Source organism: Equus asinus, chromosome 4, assembly GCF_041296235.1.
Source record: "Equus asinus isolate D_3611 breed Donkey chromosome 4, EquAss-T2T_v2, whole genome shotgun sequence".
Taxonomy (NCBI): Eukaryota; Metazoa; Chordata; class Mammalia; order Perissodactyla; family Equidae; genus Equus; species Equus asinus.
Window position 1 is genome coordinate 24444786 of NC_091793.1, and position 13918 is coordinate 24458703.

The 13918-nt window shown below is 54.7% G+C and overlaps 1 protein-coding gene across 3 annotated transcripts; it reads left to right on the forward strand.

Moving 5' to 3' along the window:
• The first annotated feature begins 2318 nt into the window (after nucleotides 1–2318).
• Nucleotides 2319–13360, forward strand: TXN2 (thioredoxin 2). 3 transcript variants are annotated; one of them, XM_070506945.1, is made up of 5 exons: nucleotides 2348–2558; nucleotides 3342–3604; nucleotides 5389–5512; nucleotides 12511–12629; nucleotides 13073–13099. In XM_070506945.1, the coding sequence occupies exons 2-4, from the start codon at nucleotides 3342–3344 to the stop codon at nucleotides 12622–12624; spliced, it is 501 nt and encodes a 166-aa protein (XP_070363046.1). In that variant the 5' UTR covers nucleotides 2348–2558; the 3' UTR covers nucleotides 12625–12629; nucleotides 13073–13099. The 3 variants fall into 3 exon arrangements, with proteins under 3 accessions (XP_014706684.1, XP_070363046.1, XP_044636257.1); XM_014851198.3 differs by having other exon boundaries at nucleotides 2319–2558; nucleotides 3317–3604; nucleotides 12511–13360; XM_044780322.2 differs by having other exon boundaries at nucleotides 3289–3604; nucleotides 12511–13360.
• Nucleotides 13361–13918: the final 558 nt, after the last annotated feature.

The window sequence follows — 13918 nt, forward strand, 5'->3', positions numbered from 1 at the left end:
GCATCATTCTCCCCAAGTCTCAGCTGAGAAGCCTGAGGCCAACAGAGATGAAGTGACTATGGGATAAGAATAAACAGGACTGGTCCTCCTTTGGAATTCAGAATGTGAATTAAGCAGGGAAACTGGTGTTCCAGAAAATGCTAAATAGGCTTACTAGGAGACTGGAAGAGAAAGTGCTGGAGACACAGAAAAATAGAAATGAAAATGGACAGGGCGGGAGTGCCTGTGCCAGATGGCATCTGGCGTTAGCAGAAACAGCTGCACCAAGGGATGCTGACCTCGGGAGAGCCAGGGGTACTGAGAGGCCCACTGTGGATCACTACTGTTGGCTCCTGTCCTAGGTAGGGACAGAGTCAAAAGCAAGGGGTCAGACAGGGTGGAGAAGGCCATGCCTGCCCATGCCCTCACCTAGTCTCCTGCCTGAGATGGACACGGGACTCTATTAAGGAGAAGGCTGATGTGGCTACTGGTGCCCAGGGGATGGGACCTATTCCATGGATTCCTCCACCTCATCGCAGAAGAAGTTCCCTGCACAGCTGTGGCTGTGGCCCTGCCCGCCAGCAGAGTGAGGGAGTGAACCTGCCAACTGGACAGAGGACAAATAATAGCATGATGTGGCCAAGATGAACTGGGAAAAAAACATGGCAATGATTTTGGAAGGGCACAATGGGGCCATGCAACATGGTGGGAAAAATGGGATTTCGGGTGAGATTTGATTTGGATCCCTGCTCTCTGTTCATGGAACAATTAATCACTGAGTACCTACTATGGTGCACCAAGGCCTGAGGCAAGCAATAGAGAGACAGATGAACCCCCAGGAGCTGACAGTATAGTGAAGGGTGAGGAATAAAGAAACAGACATAACAATACAGAGTACTGAGTGTGGTGAATGCTAGATGCACAGGGGCTGTGGAAGCTCAGAGAAGGACATCTAGCCCCTCTCCGGGAGGCTCAGGCAAGGGTCTCCAGAGAGAATGCCTAATCTGGTATCTGGCAGCATTTTCTCAGATGGAGAGTAGAGGAAAAGAATTCCAGTCATAGGGAGTAGCAACTGCAAAATGCAGGGATGGCAGAGACATTTAAGCAAACTCTCGAACTATAAGTGGTTCCCACTGGCTGGAGTGTAGACTGAAATGGAGGTGTGAGATGGGACGCTGCCAATCTACCTGCTTCATGACCTTGACCAAGTCACATAACCTTTCTGACTGTCAACCATTCCCTGAGATGTCCGAAGATATTCATTTAACAAGCCTCCATTGAACATCCTCTGTGAGCCAGGCACTGTATCAGGTGAGTGCTGGGCATATGGAATCAGATAAAAGCTACAAATCCCTACTCTCAGGGAGCATACGGTCTAGTGGAAGAGACAGACACCTGTGCAATGTGCTATTGTAAGAGTTAGGGACAAAGCACTACAGAGAAGGAAGCAATTAATGCTGCTCAAAGAAGAGATGATGACTAAGTGTTCTACCAAGTGGAGAGAGAAAGAGGTATTTCAAATTCAGCAAAGGCAAGGAGGAAGAAAAGGCACCGACATTCACAGAACCCTAAGAGGCCACGTGTGGTTGTAACATGAGGTGCTGGGTGCAGGGTGCAGGGGAGACAAGGCGGCTGTGACACCAGCCTGGGACACACAGGGGCCTAGACGCCTGTTGTCCATGACAGCAACAAAGGGTGTGAAAGGAAGGCCCAGGGCCAGGCAGGTTCACAGGCCGCCACACTCAGGGCGGGCCCTCCAAGTATCACCACCATCCGGGCCTTGCCCGGGCCCAGCTCCCCAGCAGCTCCAAAGAGACAAGCTCGAGGGGCCCGGGTCATGTAAGCCTGGTCCTTCGTGCCACATCTTGGAAAACTGAAGCCCCCAGGGCACGGCGACTTGCCCGAAAACACGAGATCACACAGCTGTGTGACAGACATGGGCCACAAAGCGGCCTCTTGACTCCCACTCACGCTCCACTACGCCTTTGGGGAGCTTAACTTCTTCACTTGAAAAATGGAGGGAAAGAACCTTCCAGCACCTCCAGGAGTTTTTGGAAGACATTGCGGCAATGGGGTGGGCAGCGCGGGGTGACCAATAGGGCGGCAGGAGTTTGCAAAATCCGGAACCACACCTCCCTCCCGCCCTTTTCTCCCTCTTACACCTCCCTCCCGCTCCCGGCCTCCTTCCACCTCCTCTTCCAGACCCTCCTCCAGGGCCTGCCCGCCTCTTCCGGTCCCTCCCCCGAGGGTCGCCCGCCTCTTCTGGTCCCTCCCCCGAGGGCAACCCTCTCTTCCGGTCCCTCCTCCAAGGGCCCGCCCCTCCTCTTCCGGTCTCTCCCCGGAAAGTCCCTCTCTTCCGGTCCCTCACGGAGGCTCCGCCTCTTTAGCTGGGCCTTCCCCCACCGTTCTCATTGGCGGAAAAGCCGAGCCCCCCGTCAAGTTGCGGAGAGACGTGCTCCAGGCTGCCTCTGCCCGGAAGTGGCCTTCGAAAGGCCCTCCCCTGAGGAAGTGACCGCAGAAGTGCCCTTGACCGGCGCGGAGGGCCGGGCTGTGCATCCCTCCGCTCTCGCTGCAGGGAGGTAGGCGGCCGTGGGGGCGGTTCGCGGTGGCGTAGCGGCTGAGGCACCCTGCAGGCGCGTTCCTGCGCGGGGCGCCGGCCGAGCGGGCGGGGGCACCTGCCCTCCGGAGAGCCGGGGTCCCTAGTGGCGTCTGAGTCCCCGGTTCCCTCCACGCACACGTCCCTTCTTTTTTCGTTCCCCCCACACTCCTGTCCTGTACCTCTTAGTTCCTCCTTGAATTGTTCGGTTGTTCTTTCCGGATCCTCAAACAACCCCCTTTTTCCTTAATTTCCTGTTAAAACACTTTTTAATAGAGTAAGTGATAGAATAAGGACTTTGCAGGCGGCCTTGGGTTCCAGTGTTAACTCTCATTTACTAGTTGGGGTACTTTGGGCACCAACTTCCCTGACCCCCGGATTCCTTACCTGGAATGTGAGCGATACTATAGAAATTCCTCAAAGTAGGTGTGGGAGGACGATGATGGATGTAAGGCACTTGGCCCTTAGCAGGCGCTCTGTAAATGCTGGTTCCTGCCTCCTTTTCTCCTGTTGTAATTCCACCAATATCCTGATTTCTTTTTGGTTGTCATCGCAATTTTCCTGTCCTTCTAGTTTGCGACTCCTTCCCGTTGATTCTCATTCTTCACCTACTCACCTCCAGTTCAGAAATCTTGTATGTCACTTCCTGGCATTTTGTTTTTAGCCCTTCATCTTGAGCCCCCCAGTACTCCCACATACCTTTCTTTTCCTAGTGTATCCACTCTGTGTTGTCTGCCCCAGCTCTTCCTGCCTCCTCCCCTCGCAGATGGCTCAGCGACTTCTCCTGAGGAGGTTCCTGGCCTCCGTCGTCTCCAGGAGGCCCTGTCCCGGTCGGTGGGGACCGCTCACCTCCAGGGCCCTGCCGGCCCCACAGTGTGGTCCTGGTGACCTGACAGGAACACCCAGCCAGGCCCGGTCACTATACACCACCAGAGTCTGTGCGACGACCTTTAACATCCAAGATGGACCTGACTTTCAAGACCGAGTTGTCAACAGTGAGACACCAGTGGTCGTGGATTTCCATGCACAGTGAGTCCTGGGGCTCAGCAGCAGACTGGGGTGTCGCTTGTTCAGGTATTTATTGAGCGCCTGCTGCGTCCCAGTCCCACATTTGATGCTTCTCATACATAGACTCGTTGCAAAGACTGGTAAGGCCAACACCCAGGCATTGAGTGTAGTCTGCAGGAGACAGACAAGTAAGCAGTCTTCCAAGATCGCTGTAATTAGTGCTGAGAAACACTTAACGTTCTGTATCTCCTGGCCTGAATGGCTCAGTCATCTTCAGCCTGGACCAAAGCAGGAAAAATATGACTGTCACATCATCCGGCTTTTGGTGTATACCAGTCCCTGGCCCTGCAGATAAGTTGATTTTATTTTAACATCTTGCCACCAAAACTGGGAAAGGCTGCCAAAAAGTTGTCAGTGCCACCGCAGTGGTGCCCGAGCATGCAGGGTACATGCAGGAGTTTCTTTCCAGCGCCGTATGAGTTTGTGTTAGGGATGTTGAAATGCCTATAGCCTTCTGATTGTTAGCCTGGCCTTCTTCATTTCCAGACCTTTGGGGCCTGGCTACAAAAAACTGGACAGACCCCTTAGAATTAGACATTCTCGAAGGAGCCAGTGTGGCCTGAGTTAGAAGGTAGGAGGCCTTCTGAGCAAATCTCTGACAGATTCTTTTGCTTCCTATCCCGTTCTTTCTCTAACTCACCATGTCGCCTTGGGCAGCCATGTGATGTCCTTGTGCCTCTCTATCTTCACTTGGAATAGGAGATAAGGTCTTGCGGACTGGGTGTTTAGGTGTTGTGAGCTCATTAACTGGAATCTCTGAATGGAAGGGGTTTTAAAGGCTGAGAATAAAATAGGAGTCCTCAAGCAGGGGTTCCTGGAAGCGGAGCTGCTGTGCTCCTGGCATGGTGAGCACTCCAGAGAGGACTTCCAAAATGAATGATCGATGGGGCACTGCCTCATTTTCTTCTCCAACAAGGAGGCAAGGTGTACGTTTGTTCACTTAGTGCCAGGCACCTAGAGATGACAGCCAGTTCTTGAAGAGCTCACACCCAGAGGGGAGCATCTATGATGGTAGCAGCTGACACAGGGGCTGACACAGAATAGCCTGGGGCTGAAAGAAGACACCTGGTTGCAACCCCAGCTGTGCTTCCTGCCAGCTCTGTGACCTTGCACAAGTTTGTTAACTTGTATGGGACTCAGTTTCTTAGGAAGGTGTCTTCTTTTCCTTGGCAGGGTTGAGGGTTCTGGCAGTAAAAGCTGAGAAGGTTCCTGGCGTGTCGTAGACACTCCCTGGCCATTGGTTCCCCCTCCCTTTGGTTCTGAGTCCGTGAGGTGTTGGACGTAACTGCAGCTTACGGACTGTGTTTATCCACGTTGCCTTAGTGGATTTCTCATCACCGCCGTGAGAGGCATAGTCGCTCTTCTTCAAGTGAGGAAACCGAGGCCCCAAAACAGTCAGCTGGTCAGTGAGGAGCCTCTCTTTAAACCAAACCTTTTAACTTCGAGACCCATAGTCTTCTATAGGACAGTATATTTTTTTAGATCTATTGAAATAAGTGAAATAGCCTTTATAAGAGTCTTATGTTGAGGCCAGTGTTTAAAAGTCCAGGACCTGTGGAAATTGCCAAGTGGCAGAGTCTCCTGGCATTACCATTTGGTGTGTCAGCACTACAGGTTAATGGTCAAACACTGTAAACAGAGGTAATAGGGGCAAAAGGTCCCTCAGAAAGGGAGGGTTCTGGGGAGACCACAGCTGGATCGTTCAGTGCTCTTATGACAGGTTGCTCCCTTTCTCCCCTTCCAAGGTGGTGTGGTCCCTGCAAGATCCTGGGGCCAAGGTTAGAGAAGATGGTGGCCAAGCAGCATGGAAAGGTGGTGATGGCCAAAGTGGATATTGACGACCACACAGACCTCGCCATAGAGTATGAGGTATGGATTGGCAGGAGACTGCCACAGGGCAGCTGGTGGGGATGCCCGGGGCTGCAGAAGCTGGCGCAGGAGATGTCTTGGGGACTACGAGGTAGTCAGTAAGGTGAAGGGGGTGGGTCTTGGTTTTTTCTAGGGATCTCAGGAGTTCAGAGCACTTTGCAGAATTGACTCCATTGATCCTGTGGGCCACTTGTCTCTCTTCTCCACCACCTTACGAAGTGGAATGTCTGACCCAAAACACAGGTCATTCCCTGAGTCTCGGGACATTGGTGCATCCTTCACTCGTGGGTGCGTCCACCCACATGTTGTTAACAGTCATTTGTGAGCCCTCCAGTGCACCAGGCATTCGTGGTTCTGGCACAGATAAGATGGGCTCCTTGACCTCAGGCAGCTCTCAGTCTAGCAGGAGAGAACAACAGGGAGACAGATCATCGCAACGTAGGGTGAGACATGCTGAGGGAAGAGACGCACAAAGGAGGAAGGGACTGATTGTTCCTGGCAGGGGGAGGGCGGCCTGGGTCGGGTGGGGGGACGGGGAGTGCTTCACCTTAGAGGGAGGCCCTGAGCCGAGCTGTGCAGGATGCACGGAGAAGAAGGCAGGGCTGAGAGCCTGGCATACACAGAGACGCGAGGTGGCCTCATGTGTTTCATTGGCTTGTGCATTCATTCAGCGATATTTATTCAGAGTCCCTGAAATGCCAGGTGCTGAGGATATGGCAGTGACCAAAGCTGACAGAGTCCCTGCCTTCGTGGAGCCTGTGTTCTAGTATTTTGGGCTGGGGGTCAGCAGACTTTCTCTAAAGGACCAGGCGGTGCATATTTGAGGCTTTGCAGGGCACTGGTCTCTTGCAGATACTGAGCTGTTATTGTAGCATTAAAGCAGCCATAGACGGTATGTAAACAAATGGGCATGGCTCTGTGTCAGTAAAAGTTTATTTAAAAAACAGGCAGCAGGCTGGGTTTGGCCTGTGGGCCATAGTTTGCTAATCCCTGTTTTAGATAGTAAGTGCTATGGGGAAAAATAAATCAGGAAGAAGCGGTGGGAGTGCTGAGCCAGGGGCTGGGGAGGGTCTTGTGTTTAAAAGGGTGGGCCAGGGAAGGCCTTGCTGAGAAGCTGACCTCTGAGCAAAGACCTGGAGGGAGTAAGGAATGGGCCATGTAGCTCTTTGGAAGAGTGATCTAGGCAGAGCTGACATCAAATGCAAAGGCCCTGAGGTCAGGGTCTCACGGGTTTGCTCACAGACTAACAGGGCCTGTGTGCCTGGAACAGAGTATGCTGGAGGAAGAGGAGCAGGAGATGTGTGGGGTCTGGGGGCCTCCTCTGGGCCTTGGAGACCATTGTAGTTGGAGAAAGGGGAAAGGTCTGTTGTGGCTGGATGGCTGGAGGGAAGGGTTGAGCAAGGAGTGAGAGGACAAGCAGCTGGGAAAGCCGACTGCGGCCAGATTGGAAAGGTCTGGATAGCCATGCTGAGGATAGCGTTGTTACAGAGCCAGGGTTGCACCTGCTGGCCTGGCAGCCATATCTGGCTCACTGACATGTTTGGTCTGCCCTTCAACATATTCTTTTTTCAATACCAGACCAGATGCTGATATTTAAAACTCAGAAGATTTCACGTGAAAGTCTAGATTTGTGGTTCTCTTGAAATATCTGGATCTGGCCAGAGTGAACCTCCACCCCTCCCTTCTTGCGGGTAACAAGTGACTGAGAGAGGGGGCCTCTTTCTTTCTCCGAGTGGGCAAGTCCAGGCTCAGCTCTCACTAGACCAGGTCAAGCAGAGATGCCCACCCTCCAGCCAGTCTCTATGGCAGGAAGTGGGGTGGGGGCGGGGGGAGGGGCGAGTACAGGCTGGCTGCTCATCAAGCTGGGGCTGGGAGTGATCAGCCAAAGGAAAGTCAGGCTGCCGTGAGCAGAGGCAAAGGAAACAGATGCAGGGGGCGCAGACCACCAATGGCTCCTGCAGATGGTTGAGGGGACATTCTCAAAGACTGTCCACAGCACAGGGTGACCGAGGGCTGCTTACAGGTTGGTGGGGAGGGATGACTTGCTGTTTTCCTCACAAGCTCTCCCACTGATCGCTCAGTCAAGGGGACACTTGTCTGACCATTTAGATGCCCCCCAGCTTTCCCTGTGTGTCCATCCCTCCCCCAGAGGATCGCAGCAGCTGCAGGGGTGAGGGCATGGCCTTCTGGGGTGAGCTGAGGGCTGGCGCTACTGCTGGGCATCCCCAGGGAGATGGGCAGGCTTAAGGTGTCTTAGGCTCCCTCCCGGCACTGCCCAGCACCACAGCTTCAGCCTCAGCCAGTGGAACTTGAGCAGACACGCCCCAAGTGCCAACCATGTTCCAGGAACTCGGGTAACTGTCACGGATGCAAAGAAGAATAACCCAGTTCCTGCCAAGAGCGGTCACATGGGTGGTGAGAATTCCTGAGACGGTCCCCGCCTGTATTCCAGGGAGCCTGGGGATGGAGGGCTGGGCACTACAGTCCTGTGGTTAAGCCCAGCAGGTGTGCGTTTGGGGGTCCTCTTGTAGGATCTTCTCTCTCCTTCTCCTTCTGTCCACTGTCCAGATAGTGTGTGGGTCACACAGAAGACCTCAGGGCTGCTGGGCTCATGTCACCTGGTCCCGGCCTCCAGGTTTTGCCAAGCTGTGGGCTGAGGTCATTGCAGGGCTTAGGAAGCTCCAACAGGGTTGCTTCCTGACCCCTCCCCCGCTTCCTTCACACCTCTTCTTTTGGAGGAAAGCCTGAGGTTTCAGCTAAGAGATCCACAGTACCTCCTGGGACGGCTTCCTCCTTTTCCAAATGCTGGATGAACTGGTTGGAGAAACTGCTTTAAATTATATTCCGGGAATTAGGCGCCTCTCCCCAGCTCTCCTGACGTCCCCCATGCCCAGCACACACCCTCAGGGTGAGTCTCGTTCCTCACCACAACTGCTCTCCCCTCTCACCACGCTTTATGCTTCAGTCAACTGCCACCCGAGGATTTCACGGTCTCCCAAAGGAGAGGGAAGGAGGGGCCGGTCGTCCAGGGCCTTGAGTTTTCAGTGTCCATACCCCAGACTCCGAGCTGGCCTGGCTTGGCTGAGTGAACAGCTCTGCTGTCCCATCTCCTCGGGTTCCTGCTGAATGGCTGGGTGTTTCCTGAGCGTTCGCACCTTGCCAGCTGAGGGGAAAGAGGGGATCAGGATGCGAACCCTTGATCCTCTTATGCTTTCCCCTGGGCCTTCTGCTTCTGACCTCACAATGGGAGCTGCTAGCCTTTTATTTTCTCATCTTATAGAAGAAGGCCCTTTAAAAAGCGTTAGAAAAACAGCCAAGTAACAAAAAGGGGATAAGTCTCCTGTAATCTTGCCATCCACACACAGCCACTGTCAACATTGGGAGGAACTCGTTTGGATTTTTTATTTGAGTTTTTTTCTTTTTAATGTTCCATATAACCTCATAGACAGTTCATTGAATAACATCTCCTAGCTGGAATGCACAGTCCTCCAGTCATTCCCACATCCCCCTGTTTGGGGAGTGTTCTAAGTCAGTGCTTCTCACACATGCGTAGGACCTTGGATAGTGTTACGGCAGGTTGTGATTCCGTAGGTCCAGGAAGGGCCCAAGATTCTGCATTTCTAACAAGCTTCCAGGTGATGCCACCGCAGGGAGTCGGGGACCCAACACCAAGAAGCACAAGTTCAGAAGCCTGGGTGGCCCTTCCAGGGGGCTCCCGCTGGCTCCTCCGACCTGAGGCTCCCTCTTGTGTACACTTCATGGGTTTGGACAAATGGGTAGTGACATGTGTCCACCATTACGGTATCATACAGAAGAGTTTCACTGTCCTGAAAATCCCCTGTGCTCCACCTTTTCCAGAATGTCATAGTTGGATTTGATTTTTTTCAATAATAGTTTTTCCAAGATCCCTCCTGTATCGAAAAGCTTTTTTACAAAGCATTTGGTGTTTCTCATTTGAAACGTGAAATCTTTTCGGTGTTTCCCCACATCTTCCTCGCCCTGCTGGAACTCTGTTTATCTCCAGTTCCTTCCTCTTGGGCCGAGGTACAGCACAGTGTGGTGTCACAGACAGCAAAGTCAGACAGATCTTGTTTCCCATGGCAGCCCCACCATGTAGTCACTCGGCCTTCGAGCCTCAGTCTTCCCATCTCGAAAATGATCCCACCTTGAGGCAAGAATTTATGAGACGGCATACGCAAGAGGTCAGTGTCACTTAAAAAGCACTCAGTATGTGGCATCCGGGGTGACGGTGATTTTTTTCCTTTGCATTCGTTCTGCAATTAGCCGAGGAGGAGGTTGCCAGTCTCCTGTGACAGCTAGCACTGCGCCTGTCCCTTGACAGGTCCTTAACAGCTCACAAGTGAAGGAAAGTGGGGTGAGACAGAAGACTTGGCAGGCACGCTGAGTTCAGTGGCTGTGCGGGCGGGTGGGCTGCAGGGTAGCGGGAAGAGACCGTGCACACGTACAGCCCCTGCCCTGAGCTCTCAGGGTCTTCAGCCAAGCACAGGAGGCCCCAGGTGGCCTCAAGGAGCAGGAGGAGATGCAGCACATCCTAGCACATCTCTTCGTCTTTTCTCCGGCCTCTCAGTTCCCTCAGTGCCGCCAGACTTGAAGGGAAGCTGAATTCTTGCTCCACCACTGCCCCTCTTACACTTAAATCACCATTCCAGAAGAATGTGCCGAGGACCTAGGCGCTTCCATTTAAGGCAGTGTTTCCAGGCACCAGCCCCTCCTGATGGCTGAGCCAAACTCAGAAACAGCAAAACCACGTCCTCTTCCTCGGGTGAGGGAAGTCCAGTCACAGCCCAGGGATCCCTGCAATGTCCTGGGAAATCCAGCTTCTGGCTAGCCCGAGGCTGTGTGTGTGTGTGTGTGTGTGTGTGTGTGTGTGAGTGTGTATGGGTGTCCAGGCTCAAACTTCAAAGACCGCCCTTGATCAGCAATGCCTCGACCTTGGTTCTCATGAAAACACAGTCGTGGCGGCGTGTCTGCTGTGCGCCCGGGTGCAGCATGGTCTGCATGTGCAAGCACGTGTGTGAGTTTACACAGTGTGATTGTGATGGGACTCACCTGGAGCTCTTGAGGAAAACCAAGTCCAGTCCATGCTGCCTTGGTGGGCGTGGAGTCCCGCTTAGAGGACACGTGCACAGGACGACGTCGCGTACAGTGCGTGCAGCTTTGATTTCAGTTAAAGAAACAGGCCCGGGCGGGACCCAGGAAGTGCAGGGTGGAACTGTTAGCACTTGGTCTTTGTGCCTCAGATGCGAGTGGCCGGATTTGGGGCCGCTGCCGTCACAGACCGCTAGAGGGCGAGAGAGAACAAAGCACGCACCGGCCCGCCGCGCCTCAAGTGACTGGGGCATCCCAGAGCGAGCTTGTCTGGGGAGCTTGTCAGGGCCCTGCGTGCCTGGAAACTGCACGTGTGCCGGACCCTCGCTCTTCACACCACCCCCCATGCCAGAGTCAAGAATGACCAGGACGGGAGCCAGTTGTGGGGCAATGAGCAGTGATCCGTGTGGTCAGCCCACTGCCAGATGGGTCTGCCTGCACGGTCCCTGTGGGAAGTGTGTCAAGCTGCCACCCCCATCAGCCCAGGGCAGTCCTGGAAGGGCCTGAAGGCACTAACAATGGTGGGGAGTGTGTCGTCTTCCCTGCTGTGTCTGTCCCCAAAGCCCATCATTAGGAGAGGGCTGCAAGGCCTGCCCCATAGAGTCGGTGCATGAGTGCTGGCCCATCCCTGAGATGGGACCCGGTCATCTGGCCCGCAGTTCTTTGTTCTGTAACTGCCGTGCACAGTTTGAACATTCTGAAGCTTAAGTCCGGCCTCCCAAGATGACTCATGGCAGGAAGGCGCTCAGGAGACTGAGTACCTGGTATGTTTGTGTAAATCACTTTTGTTACTTTGTAGTTCAGTTGTGTGTAAGAGAAGTCTGTGTTTATCTTGTTCTGTTTGTACAGTTTTTCAAATGCCCGTGAATGCCAGGCAGGGAGCCCAGGCAGCAGAGAACGTGTGAAGCCAGAGCAGGCTGTGGGCCTCCTTTACAACCCATGTCATCTCTACAGGTCCCCAGAGGGAGCTTGAGAAAATGCTTCATAGGCCAAGAATGTCCAGCCCCCCACCCCCAATAAATAAACATCAGATCCTATATGGCTCCTCCCACACCGTCCAGTACAAATCAGTGAATTTCTGGGCGCTGCTAGCATCACGGCAGTGAGCTCAGGTAGCTCGTGTGGGGCCCTGCGTTAGACTTTGACATGGCGCTGTGTCCCAGGCACCGTGTCAGTTCTAACACTGTTGGTGGCCCTGCCAGGCGGGGGTGCTGTGCAGAGCCTGAGTGCATTACTTCATCCAGCCCCCCGTCCCCTCTCCTGTACGGACGCTGGTGTCTCCGCTTTGCTGGTGAGGTGAACAGGTGTGTCCAGAGCGGCCAAGATTTGGCCAGCTGCTGCAGAGCCCGAGCACCCCCCCACCCCCCGCCACCAGCTCTACATACGGTCGTGTAATCCCTATTCTAAGCCCTCATGATGGATACCATGTTGCCTGTTTTAAGATGAGGGCACTGAGGCTCCTAAGGTGGCATGACCTGGCCAAGGTCCCCAGCTAGTGAGTGGCAAAGCCAGGATTCAGACTCACATCTCCTGGTCCCCTTGTGCCAGGCTGCCCCTCGGGGAAGGTCTCTTGGCTCCTCAGCCCCTCCCTGCCCCCAGCCCTGGCCTGCAGCTGCGTGGGTTATTTTAATCTCCCTTCACTGCAGCCAGACCACTGGGCGGGGAGTCAGTCACGTGGTTGGGGGAGGAAGGGTGCTGCTGGGAGCCCGCATGGAGAGGTTTCTTCAGGGGGTGGGCCTGCAGTGCCCTGCGCCGAGGGAGGGGCCCGGCTGTGGCTCTGGACAGCCACTGCCCTGCAGGAGCCACCAGCCTCCTCCACTGAGCCTGGGAATGGCGGGTGAGAAGAGTTCACCTCTAAGTGATTGGCCTCCCTTGTCCCCTCCACGTAGGTGTCCGCTGTGCCCACTGTGCTGGCCATGAAGAATGGGGACGTGGTGGACAAGTTTGTGGGCATCAAGGATGAAGACCAGCTGGAGGCCTTCCTGAGGAAGCTGATTGGCTGAGCAGCAGGGAAGAGTCCTGCCCGCCTAGGCCCCAGTGGTCCCAGGGGGGACCTAAGAAACTCCTAGCCCCTCTGTGCCAGCCCTTGCTGCCTCCTCCCTTCTGCCCGTGGGCCCTTGCTTAGAGACCAGGCCCCCAAACATGGAGCTTTGAGTGCTCCCAGCCAGGGTGGGCGCGGAGGGATGGTGCTGCCGCGGACCTGGGCACAGCCACCTTTGCACCCACTCTCTCCGCTCCCTCCAGGGCTAGTGGTGTTCTCCCAGGATGCTCGGAGACAGCCTGGGCCTGCCTGTGGTGGTCCTGTCTCCCTGGCCCCTTCTGAGTGAACCCCAGCACCTGGCTCCTCTGCCTCCTGCATTTTTCTTCCCTGCTGCTATTTTATAAAAAGAAAAAGAAGGAAAAAAGAAACCCAAACAAGTGAGAGTAATATATAATTCTCTCGTTTTTTGTAGGTCTGTAATAAAGAACTTTATGTGATCCCTTCTACCTCCTGCTGTGAAGAACAGACCCTGGGCCCCGCACTAAATTACCCCGTAGCCTCCACCCCGCCAAGAGCCGCCTCCCTTTTCCCAGGCACGTGGCCGCCAGCGCACGTTGGGCTGGGGGAGTCCTTCAGACCCCTGACTCGGGAATACTCGAGACACCACCCTCCCTCACCCTTAGCGGGCCCTTCAGTTCTCTGAGCAGGAGGGCTCACTGTGAACACACCGGACCAATAAAACCAGGCTTTGTGCTGTCGACAGCTTCCCTTCTGTCCGGGCTCTGGGAGCACTGGTGACCCCTTCCCAGGCCGGGCTGCTGTCACTGTTTCCTCCTCTGACTCCGCCACCCTCTTGCCCTTCACCAGCCCCGCTGTTACTGTGTGTCAGTGGTGGCTGCTGTCCTGGGGACACCTTTGCGCACAAGTCAGGCGAGAGAGTGCTTGTTGTTCCTATATGCAGATGACACAGGCTCACGGGGCGCAGAGCCGGGGTTTCTACCCAGACCTAGCTGCCTCTGTGGCCTGGCTCTTACAGCCCATCCCTGTCATCCTTCTGGGACTTCCTCTGTGCTGACTGCTGCGAAGCCGCTCCTGCAGGAAGCCTGGCCCCCCGAGGGAGCCCAGTTATCCTTCCTGTGTATGCTGTAGGACTCCTGCACCTTGGGGCCAGGCTCTCCGCCCCTTCTTGTGCCCAGCTCCTCTTGGCCATGGGTGCGAGGCAGACCAGGCCTGCCGGCCGGGGAAACCAACCCTTCATCTCTTTCCTGGGGCCCAGCTGCCCATTGGCTTGGTTGCCCAGCTGAAGTGCCAGCTTC